Source organism: Prunus persica, chromosome G1 (genome assembly GCF_000346465.2).
Source record: "Prunus persica cultivar Lovell chromosome G1, Prunus_persica_NCBIv2, whole genome shotgun sequence".
Classification (NCBI taxonomy): Eukaryota; Viridiplantae; Streptophyta; class Magnoliopsida; order Rosales; family Rosaceae; genus Prunus; species Prunus persica.
In genome coordinates this window covers 37,918,874-37,935,906 of record NC_034009.1, presented here as the reverse complement: position 1 = coordinate 37,935,906, position 17,033 = coordinate 37,918,874, and the positions used below count along the sequence as shown (strand labels likewise).

The following is a 17,033-nucleotide window of genomic DNA, read 5'->3' as shown; positions in this document are numbered from 1 at the left end:
CCCATAAATGCATAAAGCACACACAAGTGAGAGTGAGGAGGAAAAGAAAAGGCAACAATTTTATGATGGGGACAAAATTTAAAATTAAATATAAATATAAATAAAAAAACCATGCAACTCACTTTTGCAACCTTGTTAAATAGGCACTGTATTGTACCCTTCCTCTTCAATCTTCATCTCCTCATTCCTCCTTTCCACTATTGGGCTTCAAAAAAAGTAAGCAAGAACCCAAAAAAGAAGAAAACTAGACTTATTTTTTTGGCTTGGCTCTTAACTCTTAACTCTAACTCTCTGAGTGTGTATGCGTGTGTGTTTTTTCATGGTGTTTTAGTGAGCTCTTGCGGTTTGAAGTGCCCAACAACACAGGGGATGCATGGGGGGCTAGAGGACATAGACGAAAATGGTGGCATGAGTTGGGCAGGCGAGGCTTGTGCCCCACCACCGGAAACTCCAACGGAGTCCATGGAGTTTCTGGCCAGATCATGGAGCCTCTCTGCCATGGAGCTCTCCAAAGCTCTTTCCCACACTCATGTTAATGTTGCTTCTAAAAATCTTGACAACAACAAGTCTGCCTTCACTTCTTCTGATGGTGTTGGTTCACATGATACAGTTTCCATGCGTTTAGGAGAGCCTGTAAGTTAATTTAGTTTCCTACTTAACAAGTTAACAAAGATATTAGAATTTATTTATATGTCCAAACAAGTGTTTTATGTCTGACTATAAGAAAATCTTTATTTATTTTTTGGTATTTTTGGGTTTTCTTTAATGGGGTTATATGTTTGTGTGTTTGCTATGATCCAATACGGCTACTTCAGCCAAGTGGGGGTAGCCCTCCAATTTCACCCAGAGACAGTGAAGAAATGAAGGTACTCTCTCTCTCTCTCTCTCTCTCTCTCCTATTTGTTTTGTTGGTCAAAATTCTAAAGCTTCAAATGTAAGTAAAAATATTTTACCACCCTTTGGTTGAAATTCACTTTTTTTTTTCTTTTCAATTTACTGAAAAAAAAACATTACAATTTCTGCTTGGGTGGTCTATGATTTTATGATATTTAATTTTGAGAGCGTAGGATCACCATGATGTTTTATGTGCACGAGCGCATGATTTTAAACTAAGTCTATAATTGCTTACCAACTTTTTTGTCATTTATACTTGATTACGAAAAGATAACTTTTCCCAATAAAATATACACTGAAGCACAATAAAAACAATCAACTGGATATTGATTTAGTGGTATTTTTCTTCGATAATGTTGAGAGAGAGGTCCCAATTTCGAATCTTCTCCCCCAACACAAGTAGAGACATGAACTTTTTACAGCTGGTTAATATATGCAGGAGTTATTTTTACTGCATCAAGCACTCCACCCAGATTTCCTTTCCACTCAACAGCAATTGCTCAATAATGGGGTAATTCTATTCACTTTTCACCAATCAACCTCATCATTGTGATTTCCCAATTCCTCATTGTTGTTTCTCTGCAGCTATACAAGAGCATTTTGCGAGGGAAAACAATGGGAAGGTGGTTGAAAGATCAAAAGGAGAGGAAGAAGCAGGAACTCAGAACCCAAAATGCTCAGTTGCATGCAGCTGTTTCTGTGGCTGGGGTTGCTGCTGCTGTAGCAGCAGTTGCAGCTTCAACTGCATTGCCTGAAACTTCAGCGGCCCACCAGAAAGCGCCACTAATATCGGAGCTGAGGACCGAAACATCAGCTGCACTAGCATCTGCGGCTGCTCTTGTAGCGTCGCGTTGCATTGAGATTGCGGAGGAAATGGGAGCTGATCATGACCACATTCTATCAGTTGTCAACTCTGCAGTAAATGCAAGGACGAATGGAGATATCATGACCTTAACTGCTGGAGCAGCTACAGGTATCACTAAGCCTCTACAAAGCTATACTAAATTCCATCATTTTAGAACAAAAATCCTTGGCTCAACAATTTTCCCCAAAATTTCAAACTAAACAAACTCAACACTCAAACCACAATAAAGCTAATCACAAACTAGTTTAAAACATATCGACACCACAAGTTTTGGTTCAACTTTATTCTGATCCATGAGTTACAGCTTTACGGGGAGCTGCTACACTTAAGGTAAGGCTGCAAAAGGAGTACGGAGGCACGAACTTGGTTCTGGCTGACGAAAAACTTGAAGGAAAAGAATCAAATTCAGCACTGAACTTTGTCACTAGAGGAGGTGAACTCCTCAAACGTACAAGGAAAGGTAAACAAAGGACATTACCAAGATACATTCATGCAGCAATAGTGAATTAAGCTAACCGAATTCATGGATAAATTCGATGGCTAATGTGAAACTCACAGTAATGTAACTTTTGAATGCAGGTGATCTCCACTGGAAGCGAGTTTCTTTCAACATTAATTCAAATGGGCAGGTAAACAAGCCAAAGATACAAAAATTTGAAAAAGAAAAAAAAAACACTAAAATCAATAAATGAATTTGATCAGCTTACTTCGAATGATAACAGGTTGTAGCCAAAATGAAAAGCAAGCACATGGCGGGAACATTTACGAAAAAGAAGAAATGTAAGAACATTCTCATACCCATAACAAATATTTCACATTAACTTCTGCCCCCGTCAACCGTGATGCTGCACTGTGATGAATGCAGGTGTAGTCTCTGGAGTCTACTGTGACATCCCAGCCTGGCCGGGAAGGGAGAGGGAAGATGGAAGCAAACCAAGGGCATACTTTGGGATAAAAACAGCTGAAAGGACAATAGAATTTGAATGCAAGAGTAAAGGTGACAAACATATGTGGACTGAGGGGATCCACCATATGTTGAATTTTATGCCAACATAACACAATTCCAAGGAAGGTTAAAATTTGGATTGATGTAAAATTGAATTGTTAGAGTTTTCATAACAATCAATGTGCAGTAACCATCTCAAAATCTTAGCTCTACATATCGTTGGGCAAGGATGGCACTTATAACAGATGTTACAGTCTTGTACAGAGTGCCATATCTACAAGTTTGTTTTGGGTATGTTCTCTCAGGGACTGCTTCAGGATAAATAAAATTGGCAGGTTAGAATAATCTACAGTCAAAATTGTTACAAATCTTCCCATGGACTCAATTTTGAGTCTTTGGTGATGCTTTTAGTCACTCCAATTCCTTCATAAAATCAACATTATCAACAAAGACCTGCAGGATGGCGAGGGGCGAAAATTAAAGTCATTGAATTAAAATTGTACATCAATAAAGTTATACGTATTGCTTAAAAAATATGATAAATTTCATGCATAAAAGGTACAAAATATGCCATAAGAACACCAAGGTGTCATCAATTTTAAATTTGTGCACCCTAACTGGTATCAGAACTACCAACTAAGAAAATAGAACAATTACTATAAGGAAATGCAACGAAATCAACTTTCACTTATGGAAGGCCGTAAACAGATCATACCGATTTCCAGCCATCAGGGTCAAGGCAAGCAGTTATCTTTGTGTTGATACCTGGCAAAGGCCCAGGTTCAAGAACAATCTTCCCTCCATAGAGTTTGATTGCTTCTGCGCTTTTGTAAACATCATCTGTGCCTATTGCGATCTGTTAAAATTAGGGATTCAGTCTTCTCAGCATAAAAGCACAGAGATTTATATAACTTATATACAGGTTTGTACATAGTAAAATATGTTGTGAGAAAAATAATATCATATACCTGTGCATAACCATTTCCTTTGTCATAATCTGTGATCCCATAGTTGTACGTCAGTTCAAGCACTGGATTCTTATCTTCAGGACCATAGCCCATCAGGGCGTATGTATACTAGTAAACAGACAGAATCAAATATCAGGTAGAGTAGCAAAATCCAGACAATGTTGAGCAATAGTTTTCAATTTAATTACATATGTTAAAAGGAAATAGATGGAGGTGGGGGGAGGCTAAAGCACAGAGAGCTTTCACAAAAAGTTATTTCTCAGGTTAGCATGGATAAGAATAAAGTTGTTAGTAAGCAAAAATATGTTAGCCCAGCAGCTAGATTTATTAATGCAATATATAGTGCCTGGATTCTGATTGATGGGAAACACATGTCAACACTCCCCAATTGAAGGTTCAAAATCACATTTCCAGCATGCGTCTGTGCTCATGGATTTCTACCTTTTTGTGCAACAAAATTAAAAACATGATCATATAGTAGTTACATAGGCAATGCAAAACCCACAGAGCACCTGCTTCAACAAGACAAAAGGCAAGTGTATGGTATACCTTCCTGCACACAGCTACTGCCTTACGCCCAAATCCAGGAAGAAAAAAGGAATGGGCATAACAAGAAAACCCATTACAACAATGACCTTCAAATACAAGCCATATGTATGAACACTACATTATTCAGCAAGATCCTCATATTCATAGAGACATAAACCAGATTATACTCCTACACACCACATAAATGCGAAAATAACAATGGCATGTTTTGGTCACAATTTCTATAATGGTCATGCAGTATTCAAAAAAATGTGTGGTGTATAGAGATTAACATGAGCATCATTATTCCAAATTATCCACAAGTATCGGGGAAGTTATCAGTGGGTGGTAAGTGTGAAGTCAAGTCACCTTGTACTCAGGATAATCCCTCTTGCGAAGAAGTTCCATCCCAAAAGCCTTCAAGTTAAAGAAACACAATGTTAAAGGCTAAATGAAGCTTGCATCTATAAAAGCCTAACCAGGATCAGATATTATTAAGTTTAATAAAGAAACATCTCACCTTCTTATAAAAATTAATAGCACGGTCAAGATCGCCTACACGAAGCATCACTTGACATAAGGGCTCAGGTGAAAGCCCTCTCTCCAAAAGCTCAAACGTATAGCCATCAGGATCCTCAACAGAAGCAATTATTGTACTGCCACTTTTAGCAGGGCCAGGTTCCCTTGTAACTTTCCCTCCCTTTGCCTTTATCAGTTCCACTGATTTGCTGACCTACATAAAATCGTATAACCTATGTAAGTCCAAAAATTTTGGCATATAAAACATTATGGGTAAGACATAAAAATGTTAGAGATAATAATGCTCCGAAATTGCTGAAGAGGATGGATGTTATAGAAAGACAAAAAACTACATCTATATTAAGAAATAGCAACTTACATCTTCAACATCAATACCAAAATGGCCAAAACCAGTCCCAATGTTGTACTTGTCTACTCCATAATCTATAAGAAAAATACGATAGAATTTCACAATCATACGAAAGCAACTGAACGGTATTAAAAAAGAATACTTGTACTAAACAACAAAATACGCTTGAAATCATCCAGAGTTACATACACAAAAATGACTTACTGTATGTAAGTTCAACAACAAAATTGGAATCTTCTGGCCCATATCCGAGAAAAGCATTTGAATATTGCTCCTCTGGTATGTCACGCCTTCTCAACAGCTTCATCCCCAAACATTCGGTATAGAATCTGCACCTCAAAAGGAATAATCAGCTATCTATATATGATGAACAATGCATTGTTGAAGCAGTATGCCTGTTACTAAATAGACACGTACTTTATAGTCTTGTCCAAGTCCCCAACACGATAGACAACATGAAGCATTCTTCGTTTGTCATTTTTTACCCACTCCAAAGCATTTTCCTTGGTGATAGCGGTGCCTGCTTGTGCCAAATTTGCAACTGGGGCAGCCTCTAGTGTGTTTCTCTCTCCTCTTAGCAACTCAGATGCTTTTGCACCTAATAGTTGTGACTGAGGTAGAGCTAGAGAACCACCCCGAATCCACAAGCGCAAGGCATATTAAATCCAATTGATGGGTTCTTTTTGATCAAAAATTAAATTAACTAAACTGAGTGCCTACAAATGTTTGCTAAAGTTCTTCATATGATTAGAAAGTAACCAACAATAAGGAAAATTGATTAATTTTTGTAAGGTGAACCTCATATAGTTATTTATGATGACTTATGTAAAGGTCATTCTTTTATGTATAGCAATTTAATTTCAGGTCATCTATCAAAACTAAAGCCTCCATATAATTTGAATTTTTCATAATTTCTCTATTTACAAAAGCAAAACTGCAAACTTTCAGCCAGAGATAACCAAATTCCCATTGCATTACTAGAAAAATAGAAGCAAAAGAAAACAACCAAATTTTAACTCTTATATATCGTACACTATTCAACCCAAACTTAGCATAATGCATATACATTGCACATTCGAGTATAAACTAAAACAACCCAAAAAATCAGTAACTCAAAATAAGAAGAAAATGAAACATGGGTTTTTCAAGTTTTGGGTTTCCAACGGAAACAAAGTGCGAAACAATGATGATAAGGGAGGAATTACCAAAGCCGAGGTGAAAGAGAGCGAGCCTTCGAGATGTACAATATGAAGCAGCAGAATTTCTCACATCACAAAACCTCAAGGAGGACGGTGGTGGAGCAAGAGAAGGTCTTAAGAGATTCAGGGTAGCCGATGAAGATGACATTTTGGCTATCTTTTCTAGTTTCTACCAGTCTCTGCAACTGCAACGTGTGTCTCTCTGTGTTTCGCTCATTCTTAGCTCTTGCTCTCTCTGTTGTTATCTGCATGTTGATATATGCGTGCGCGGGAAAATGGGCCTCGCATGTAGCATTTGGGCTTCTCATGACCAATTCTTTTCACAGGCCTGTCTCGTCGTATAGCTTGAATGAATTTGGGTGGACAGAGGTTTATGGCGCAAGCTTCTATTGTCCTATCACATCTTTCATTTCATAACGACGGGTATACATCCTAATTGTTAAATTATTGTATTACCTCGATCAACCAACTGATGTACCTCGAATGTACAAAAATTTATCTAGCACTTTTACATATGTAACTCTTGGGGAGTTGCGAGTGGCTAATTATTTTCTGATATATTCTTATGACAATTCTGATCTTTTAGACTATAGGGCTTTAAGAGATTTGTGGTCACTCACTGTTGGATGTAAATTCAACGGTTCACTCACTCTTGAACTCCTTTTTAAAAACTTTTTTGAATCATTGAATTTACATCCAACGATGGGTGACCACAAATCTCTTGAACTCCTGTGGTCCAAAAGATCGAAACTGATTCTGATGAATAAATAAAAATTATTTTCTGATATACATCGTCATGCGCGTTTGATGTAGGAAAATTTGTGAAATAAATTAGGCATAATCAATCACAAATAAAAGTCATGAGTTTTGCCTATTGGGTTACTTTGTGAAATATTTATTCTTACTGACCCACATTCAAAGTCATTATTATACAACATTAATTCCGAGTTTTGGGGTTAATTAAGAATTATGCAATAAACAACATGATCATCGTATGAAGATATATCTTTGACTTTCAACCTCCCATATGCAGGACTGTTAGTTAGTGATCCATCAATCTCATCGAAAAAGAAAATTCAATAAAAAGTTTTTGCAGCCTAATCCTCAGTTGTCGAACCAAATTTATGGTTCTAAATAAAGATTAAAAAGTCAATATAGATTGGTTTTGGTAGGCAATCCAATTTGTCAACCTAATTTGGACGTATACATGGCATGGGGTACATGGTTTCCCACGGTACCTGGATAGGTATGATATTCGTCATGTTCTTGTTTGATCCATTTTATGTATAAACATTGAGAGGTAGGCAGATGATGGGCATGGCATCGATGAACCCTAATAATTCTTTACATTATTAGGCATGGTGGCCCCTTTTAATTTTGCCATAACTATGTGCTCACTGCACGATTATTGCAAAAGTCACACATCGTATATATGGTACGTGCACTTTAAAGAGTTAGGTTGGCAAATGCTTGACATGTTCTCAAAAACCTCAAAACTATAGAATTTATACCCAAAAAGAAACTCTTAAAAAAAATAAATAAATAAGTTATTACGGTTGAGAGTGCTGTAAATTTCACGTTATGAAATTGAAGTCTCGCTTAACAGTTTAAATGATTTTAAACTCTTCTATTTATCGTCAGCTGATTTTAAATTAGATGCTCACAGTAATCGCCTTATTCTTGTGTGTAATTATGAATTTACATCTCCATTATAAAAAAAAGATTAAAAGCGGAGAGGAAGCAAGCAAGCAAGCACGTAGTGGATGTCAATAATTGGTGGAGGAGAAGAGTGGATTCACGATGAACTAAGAGACAAAATGTTGAGTTCCGTTTTAGTATTCAGATTTTGATACCATGAAGAAGACTTTTATTTTGGCATTCAGATTTGTACATGGAGAGCCAGCTAAGTCATCATCTTCATCACAACCCAACAAAACGAAGCATGCTTTATCTAAAAATATTGGATTTTCATATAATAAAATCCTCCTTCTTACTTTCGATCAATAATTGAATTTTTTACTATTTAAATGTCTATTTGATATAAAAATATATTAAAGAAAACAAAAACAAAGACAAAGGAATTGCGTATGGACACAAAAGTCGTACACTCAGAGAACAACATTCATTAGAATATGACAATTATTCTTTATGAATCAATCAATCGCATGCTGAGCTTTTGTGATGATATGAGATATAATGCTCTCTTTTATATGATAATTTATATATAAGTTTCGTGTTTCATATATTTTCGAATTTACGAATTTTAAGTTGTTAGAAAATAAACCGACAATGTATTAGTATTAGTAGTTAGTAACATACATTATTTTATACCTTTCGTTTTATGTATTACCTTAAAAAAATTTGATTTTGTTTGACAGTTTCCTCTACGACTTCATGCCGAACATCAAATCCTGATCATGGACAACGTCTAAAGCACCCAACTATTATATATATTGTCATGTTGCTCAGTTAATGCCTGCCCAATTCAAATCCACCATGGCACACAGTCATACATTGACAGATGATAATGGCAAAACAGCAAATACACCCCAAGTCAAGGGGTTTAGCTGCGAAAGGATATCACAATATCATTGCTTATAAATACCAAACGTTGTCATTGTGCTGTAGAAACTGCAAAGTGCAGAGACCCTCAACCTCAAGGCAAGACTTAGACCACTCGATCATAGGAAACTAGGACAAAATGGCGAAAATAGCCTTGGGAACCACCAGTGAGGCTGCCCTGCCAGAATTATGGAGAGCCCTCGTGGTTGAATTCATCACCACCTTCCTCTTTGTCTTTGCTGGTGTTGGATCAGCCATGGCTACTGGTAATTCATAATTTTATTTATTTATTTTCTTTCATTAGATTGTCATTAATTTATCTGTCGTTTATATATAATTGGGAGTCCCATTTGTGTATATACGGTAACTTTAACGTACGGTGTTGCGTTTGGTTGGTAGATAAGCTAGAAGCAGATGCACTAGTCGCGTTGTTTGCCACAGCTGTGACACATGCACTAGTTGTGGCCGTCATGATATCCGCCGGCCACATTTCCGGCGGTCACCTTAACCCGGCTGTCACCCTCGGCCTCCTCGTTGGCGGTCACATTACCGTCTTCCGATCCCTACTCTATTGGATCGATCAATTGTTAGCAGCCGCCGCAGCTTGTTACCTGCTAGAATATCTTACTGGTGGATTGGTAAGTCACAAATTATTAACGTGACATTATTTTTCGGAATATCATTTATTTATTTATAAGGTCATGTTATTTGTCGCATAATTTAATTGTTACTGTTTTGGCAGACTACACCAATTCATTCGCTTGCAAGTGGGGTGGGATACTTACAAGGTGTGATATGGGAGATTATCCTCACATTCTCCTTGCTCTTCACAGTCTATGCTACAATTGTGGACCCCAAGAAAGGAGCTCTTAACGGTTTGGGCCCCACACTCACTGGGTTTGTAGTGGGAGCCAACATCCTAGCCGGTGGGGCCTTCTCAGGGGCTTCAATGAACCCAGCAAGGTCCTTTGGTCCGGCTTTGGTGAGCTGGAACTGGACTGACCACTGGGTTTACTGGGTTGGGCCCCTCATTGGTGGTGGGCTTGCTGGGTGCATCTATGAAAACTTCTTCATTTTCAGACCAACAACTCATCTCCCCATTCCCACTGAGGAAGAGGCTTTTTGATTCTTGTGGTGTCAGATTAAATTCTACTTTGGCGAAATTCTAATTCTGGGATATATATATATATATATATATATATTTTTTTTTTAAATAATAAAAAATGAGGATTCGAATATAAGACTTTTGTGCAGGAGTAACTGCTTGAAATTAGCATTTGCAGCTTTGTTTGTTATGCTATTTACTGTATATTGGTCCTACAAAATATAACAAAATCCAGAATCCAATACATAGGATATTGACATTTTCATAGTTAACTTCAAGGAAAGAAAAAGGTTGTGGCTACAAAAATTAAATAAGCTCTCAGGGAGAAATTATTATTTTCATGATACATCTGCTAGAGAAAATTTTACCTTTGAAGCAGCTTCCTCTCAACCCATGAAGGAGACAACACAGGGCTAGTCTCATAATCCCTAACCTTAGTCCTGGAAAAACTCCTCTTCATATAACTGAACCCCATCTTCTCTTCTGGTGACACCTTGACCTTCCAAACTTTAAAACTCTGGTCCAAACTTGCACTATAAACCAGAAACCCCTTCACAACTTTGTCCATCTCCAAACAAGCAGCCAAACACCTCACAGGCCCTCTGTGCCCATTCAGCACAGCCAAACACTCATGGAAACAGCTCCCTTCCTCTCTTCTCCAAACCCTAATGGTTGTATCCTCTGACCCACTAAATATCAACGTCTCCACAGCCACTAGGCAGAGCACTGCAAAATTGTGACCCTGTAAAAACCCACCATGGTTAAATCTGAAGGTTATTTTCTCCTTCTCCCAGAAATTAATTGTTCCATCTGAAGAACCAGAGTAAAGGAAACAATTGGAGTTGAATGATGAAGTGCTTAGGGCCAATGCATATATAGGGTAGTTTTGGAAATTCAGAGTCATGACGAGAGTGTGAGAGTTTTCACTAAATACCCTTCTCCAAATCTTCACTGACCCATCTGAGGAGCAAGTGAAAACACAGCCATCATCTTGCTTCACCAAAATTGCATTGACATTGTGTTCATGTGCCACAAATGAATCCACACAGTTTTTGGTTAAGACCCTCCAGGCTTTGACTGTTTTGTCATATGAGCCACTGTATAGCAGGCCTTCTGCATGATAATATGCCAAGCAGGAAACACATTCTTTGTGTTTTTGGGTGTTGGTTTTCAAAAACAAAGAAAACGAGCTCTTTTTGGGGATGGAGGAGACCTTTTTGGACCTGAAATTGTCTGGGACTTTGAAGTTCCATATTCTGATTTTGTGATCCTTGTGTGTGGTGAAAAGAAAGTCACCATAAGCCAAAGTGCTTCTTACTTCACCTGAAGTGGCCTTGATGCAACCGTATTCTATGTAGTCCGGCTGCCTCCATACGCGAATTCGGGTGCTCTTGGAGCCGGTGAAGACTAGCCCTTGCTGCCTTGAAATGGCAATGGAGTAGATGATGCCTTCGCGGCGATGCAGCGAGGCAATGCAGTGGTAAAGAAGCGAAGGGGATGGGGTTTGGAGAGGGGAGAGGGTCCATGGGGACTCTGGGCTTGGGGGTGGCAATGGCATTGTGGTGTGGGGGCTGGAAAGCATTGAAGGGCTGCTGCTATCTTCTTGGTCACAGATGATAGCTTCTTCTTGTTGATCAATATTGTTACTTCCCTCCATTGCATTATCTCTCTCTACATAAATGAAGCTAACGAGGGATTTCTTGGGATATTTCAAGTCCAATTCCATGGCTTGAAGGTGTTTAGAAGGAGGTTGTGGGGCTAGCTAGAGATATATAAAGATCAGAAGGGTGATATATGTATTTATGAAGAACATCTTGAAGTAGCTTGGATACATAAATTTCCTATACATATAGCATGCTATCAATTCAATATGTTAGGTAGGTTCCATACTTTGGAAGTTTTTTCAGGCCTTTCCTCTTCCAACCCCTCCTTCCTTAGCCAATGAACATTAATTTGGGTTAGAAGACTTGAGACACAAATACATAGAGCACCCATATCAACCCATCAAAGTTGCTGGTTCGTTTTGATATATTAATCTCCATACATATAATTTGGTGTAGGGGGGATTATATTGCAGCAATAAACGGATGGAGACATTAACTTAGAGGATGAGGGGGTAGAGTTGTGATTAATGTGGTGTATTTAATCTCCATCCACAAGTAATAAATCCCCAAACATTGCCATAGAGAAAAAGCTAGCTTGTCAATCAAATACAGCAATGGTATATAGGAAGACAATTAATCTTTTCATTTTATTTTTTATTTATAATATTTTTGTTAATACGATACAAAGCAGCTTAACTTGGATCAATGTCACGTCTAGAGTAAAATCTCGAATCCGGTGTGTGACAATCAAACAGTCCAGGCTAGTCTAATTTCCAGCTTAAATTGCACAGATGGGAAATCTGGGAAGACAAGCAGCATATGTAATGCATAATGCTAAGATTGACAAGGCATTGACACAAAAGTTGCATGAAAACCATATGGCACCCGCTGTGGCAATGTGAGTTTCGCAATCGGTTCACTTTCAAATTTCTTTGCGTCAATTACATGAACCTGGCAGCGAGATATATAATTAAAGTGATTATAATCCGATCAGCAAGACTAAATATAATTCATAATAATATATCAATTGAACATAAAATTAATGTTCCTTTTTTGTTGATCCAATAAATTTTAGAACTGCTTCTAAAACTGACTATAAAAACAATTTCTGAATAAGGTGCTTCTTTAAGAATCACTTATAAGTTCTTTTTTAAGAAGTATATATTTTTTAAAAATTATTTATTTATTTATTCATTATAAAAATGTTGACGTGCTTTTAGAAAAAGTGCTTATGAGCATAACTAGTGCTTCTTACAAAAGCAGTCCAAAACTTATATATCATCGCAACTCACTTGGGTGACATCAGTTTCTTCATTGTGGACAAAAGTGACAATCCAACCATCATCTTCCTCCATGCCTTTCCCTCCATGCCTAGCCACAAAAACGCTTCCACTGCAAAAGTTTTTCTCCTCAAACTTATGGTATTCAACTTTTATCAAATCCTCACACTTTCCCTCCTGCTAGTAGCACACACATAAACATGAAACCCAAAAATTTAGTACTTGGTTTTATTTTATTTTATTTTTGCATTTTATGGTGATTAAATTTATTGGTTTTATGTAAAATTAATATTAATCCTTACCACAAATGACGTAGAATTCGATTCCTCCAAATATAATTTGGCTAGAGATCCATATTTTCCCATGCCTAGGACAAACAAAATCTCAAATAATTCAACAAAATAATTCCTAACATAGCACATTATTTTAATTGAGATGAATTTAGTCAAAGTTTCTTTTTTTTTTTTTTTCTTTACCAGTGTCAGAGCTTGCCATAGAATCAATGACCTGTGTATAGCCATACTTGTGTTTCAAACCAGTTACTTGTTCATTGATGAAAGGAAAATCCATGGAGAAATCAGTTCCGGTTAAATTTCTCTCCTCCACATTTCCAGAGACCATGTTCAATCTCCATTCATATAAACGAGAAAACAAATATCCGGTCTCTGCAGAATGATCATCTGCAAAGTTGAACCCTTTTGAGAACCACTCATATTTGTTAAGTACACCATCAGGACCTGGCAAGAAGGATGTGAGAGCCCTGCATCCCCTCACTACAACCTGTTCTCGTTTGTCACATATTAATTATGATTTTAATAAAAGATTATTAGAAAGAAAAACATATTATTAATAATAATTAATCTATCATCAAATGAAATCACAAATATTATTATTTACCTCATTAGCCTCCTCAAAGCAATTGAGAATGTGAAATGTGCAATTGGTTTGTACCTCAAACCACTTGACTGACTCTGCATCACCATAACGTGGCATCACTCCAATCCTTGCATACTCTTCCTTTTCATACTTCAATAATCTATATATTGTACATATACATGAGAATTAATTCATAAGTAATCCATATATATGGATTAGCTGATGCTCAATCCAAACCCACATAGCTAAGATTAAGAAATTAAAAATCAAATTAACATAATAAGTTTGCAAATAATCAACGGATTTTTTTATAGGAGACTTGTAATTCAAGTGGTTAATAGCAGTTATGAGTTTGGGACTATTTGTATTCTATGCACTTACGGGCCACCCATGGTAACTCTCTTTACATCAACCGTGAGGGGATGATCAATGATTACATTGTACCTGAAGCCAGTAAAACACCAAAAGAGAAGGTTAATTCTGATTAATTACTACAAAATCTCTGGATCAAGTAATATTTATTTTTATTGTTTATACTTCTGTGTGACTCCTATATCATGGCTAAGCGTACTTCTTTTGAACTCGAGATCAACCTTATGCAGTAATTTTCCATCAGCTGAGGTAATTATTTGCAATAACATAAGGGAAGTTTAATTAACATATAGCCCAACAAAAATAATAAATAAATGGACAAATATAATAAGCAGTTGTTAATCAAATCAATTAGAGGGTTCGTACCAGAGATAACACCCAAAACATAGTAAGGTTTCTTTGCATCTACCCCCATTATGACTAGCTTTCCGGAGTTTGGAGCTTTCTGCACAATTATAAGCACAACCAACCAAGGTTGTATCTCATTTATTGACTATCTTATTGGTCAACTTTCTAATATAAAGGTGAGTCTCACATGTATATGTGCACATGCGGGTCCTATTTTCGCGGACCTCATTTCTATTAGAGAAGTGATCAATAAGTTTAAATCTGTAAATTTGTAAGTAAATGTGGTCCGAATAGTAAAAATATTCAAAAGAAAAAAAAAAAAAAACCTTTGGATGGCTGGTGAAAGGTCGATTCCAAGCTCCATTGACATTCCAATCACAAATAGTTTCTAATGTCAATGGAGCTTGGAATGTCAATGGAGCCTTCCTGAATGCTCAAAAACATTGGTGTTGCTCAAGTGTTTATTGATTGTGCCAAACCGCAACTGCAAGAATATAAATGAAACAAATTAACTAATTATGGATATATATGATAATCAATTAAAGTAAAGCTAGTTCTTATATAAGTTAACCATAGATCATGATATATATATATATATATATGACTAGCTAGCTACCCCATTTAGAATATATGCTGCTACAACTGCTGCTGCATCTCCTTCTAGGGCTGGTAAGAAACATGGCTTATTATGCTTCTGTTTCTCTAGCTTAAATGTTTCAGTCTCAACATATCTGTTGTTGTAGGAGATAATCCAACTTCCATCATGATCTTTTTTGAAGTAGAGTGCATGAAGCATGCCTTCTCCCTCTACCCAAGTGTGCTGTGTTTGTCTGAAAATCGACACTGCTGATTTTAAACCTCCGAATAAAGGATTTATGCCTGGATTAGAATTATAAATTACTCATTAGAAAGCAATTAAACGAGCTAAAATCAGTTAATATATATAATATTACATATGTAACATAGAACAATGAGAGGTCGATCGCATACCATTTCTTATGAAAACACCTTCAGCAAAATCAGCGGGAATTTCTCCTTCGGTCCAGGTAACCTCAACATGGTCTCCAATCTCTTCCACTGGTGCAAAGTTTTTCTGTAACCACGTGCACATGATAAAGCTTAATTATATATATTCTTGTACAAACTGCGAATATAAGCCATCAATTAGGCTAGTTGTTACTTAAACACACACACGGATAACATGGGGACTTGAAACGAGGACCACTGGGAGCACACAAATGACATGGGCCAATCCAACTGACATCTCATTAGTAAGATCCCATTATAGTTAAGGAATTAAGATCATACTCTTTATAAGATCCTATTGGTAAAATGATTATTTAAATTAGCAAGGCTGCAAGAGCAAGCAAAAAATTTATGGTTTAATATATAGTAGTACATTATTGTTGGAGTACCACAGATACAACCTGAGATGGGAGTAACGGTTGATCTACAAACTGGAAAATAGAGTCCACAAGTGCATCTAACATCTTCCCAGAAGTGTTTTTCATGGTTTTAGAAACATCGACCTTCCTTGGAAGCAATTGCTGCAACTCTTTGAATAGAGGCTACAGTGATCCACGCATGTGTAAATCAATGTTCAAACCAAATAAAGCAATATATTGTGGAAATGAAATTCAAAATAATCATATATATATATGTACGTACCTTAACAGACGAGGAAAGTGAGGTTTTGAGGTGATTTAAGCCGTGGAAGATGAAAGGGTTTTGGAAAGACCCGTGCACTTGTAAATTAGCATAAGAAGAGAATGCCATTTTTTTTTTCTCTTTGCTATGATCTCGTAATGCAGAACCTGAGGCCATATAAATAAACAGGCAAGTGCATGTGATAGCTAAAGGGGCTCTTTCCTGCTAAGCAGTTTTTTTCCGTCACATGAAATACAATCGAAATAACTCATTAAAAGTATTAAAAATATATATAAATATGTGTCAAACTATAATTTGTCTAAACGGAAGAATCACTCTCACTTTTACAAAGAAAAACTTCGGCATTTTCCTTCAATAATATGTACGACGTATGATCGATGACATCACAGTCTTCAAACATTTGAGATTATTTTAAGTCCAATTGCCCGAGGCCTGAGGAGTGAGGACATAAACCAAGCCAACTCCTAAGAAGGGCATCAAACAGTTGCAATATTCCTTGCATAATTTGATTGGATGGAATGGCACCTCCCTCACAAAAGTTTAAAAAAATAATAAGAAAACCTCCCGCAGAAAAAATTAAAATTAATGCCACATGCATGTATATATATATATCCAGACAAAGGTATCAAATCATGTTTCCTAGGAATCTTATGTGGGATAAGGTATACAAGTCCAAATGGGTTTTGTCTTCTAATTGCATAAGACTACGCCTCTGACGAATATGAATGGATTCCATGACTGAGACCATAGTTTTTTTTTTTTTAGCTACAAATCTCTTGCGACTGAAATTGTCAGATTTTTTTTTTTCAAATGAACCCACATGCGTACATATATATATATATTTTGAGGTTTCAAGTCTTATCGAGAAAAGGGTATCAAAACAAGTTGGTACGGGTCAATTTAGAATACAAAAAGTTTTTTCATTTTCG

At 36.8% G+C, this 17,033-nt stretch overlaps 5 protein-coding genes across 5 annotated transcripts; 2 read left to right on the top strand and 3 right to left on the bottom strand.

Moving 5' to 3' along the window:
- LOC18789800 (VAN3-binding protein) lies at window positions 23–3,047 on the top strand. The gene is made up of 9 exons (XM_007224358.2): window positions 23–216; window positions 332–633; window positions 816–866; window positions 1,334–1,405; window positions 1,480–1,867; window positions 2,064–2,219; window positions 2,339–2,388; window positions 2,482–2,539; window positions 2,625–3,047. Coding segments are annotated over exons 1-9 (1,269 nt in total). The 5' UTR covers window positions 23–215; the 3' UTR covers window positions 2,816–3,047.
- Window positions 2,828–6,508, bottom strand: LOC18792383 (probable lactoylglutathione lyase, chloroplastic). The gene is made up of 9 exons (XM_020555274.1): window positions 6,296–6,508; window positions 5,508–5,712; window positions 5,295–5,419; window positions 5,100–5,164; window positions 4,722–4,934; window positions 4,571–4,618; window positions 3,674–3,781; window positions 3,421–3,561; window positions 2,828–3,158 (listed from the first exon to the last, which is right to left on the bottom strand). Exons 1-9 carry the CDS (start codon window positions 6,435–6,437, stop codon window positions 3,117–3,119), a joined length of 1,089 nt encoding a protein of 362 aa, XP_020410863.1. The 5' UTR covers window positions 6,438–6,508; the 3' UTR covers window positions 2,828–3,116.
- On the top strand, window positions 8,851–10,058 carry LOC18790480 (aquaporin TIP4-1). The gene is made up of 3 exons (XM_007225968.2): window positions 8,851–9,117; window positions 9,251–9,489; window positions 9,594–10,058. The coding sequence occupies exons 1-3, from the start codon at window positions 8,991–8,993 to the stop codon at window positions 9,975–9,977; spliced, it is 750 nt and encodes a 249-aa protein (XP_007226030.1). The 5' UTR covers window positions 8,851–8,990; the 3' UTR covers window positions 9,978–10,058.
- LOC18793260 (protein JINGUBANG) lies at window positions 10,321–11,209 on the bottom strand. Its single transcript, XM_020557650.1, has 2 exons — window positions 11,170–11,209; window positions 10,321–11,069 (listed from the first exon to the last, which is right to left on the bottom strand). The coding sequence occupies exons 1-2, from the start codon at window positions 11,207–11,209 to the stop codon at window positions 10,321–10,323; spliced, it is 789 nt and encodes a 262-aa protein (XP_020413239.1).
- Window positions 12,395–16,322, bottom strand: LOC18790881 (carotenoid 9,10(9',10')-cleavage dioxygenase 1). The gene is given in 14 exon segments (XM_020557646.1): window positions 12,395–12,511; window positions 12,853–13,020; window positions 13,143–13,207; window positions 13,317–13,620; window positions 13,738–13,876; window positions 14,098–14,160; window positions 14,254–14,332; window positions 14,455–14,533; window positions 14,763–14,833; window positions 14,836–14,920; window positions 15,053–15,315; window positions 15,427–15,529; window positions 15,864–16,004; window positions 16,105–16,322. Coding segments are annotated over 14 exon segments (1,833 nt in total). The 5' UTR covers window positions 16,261–16,322.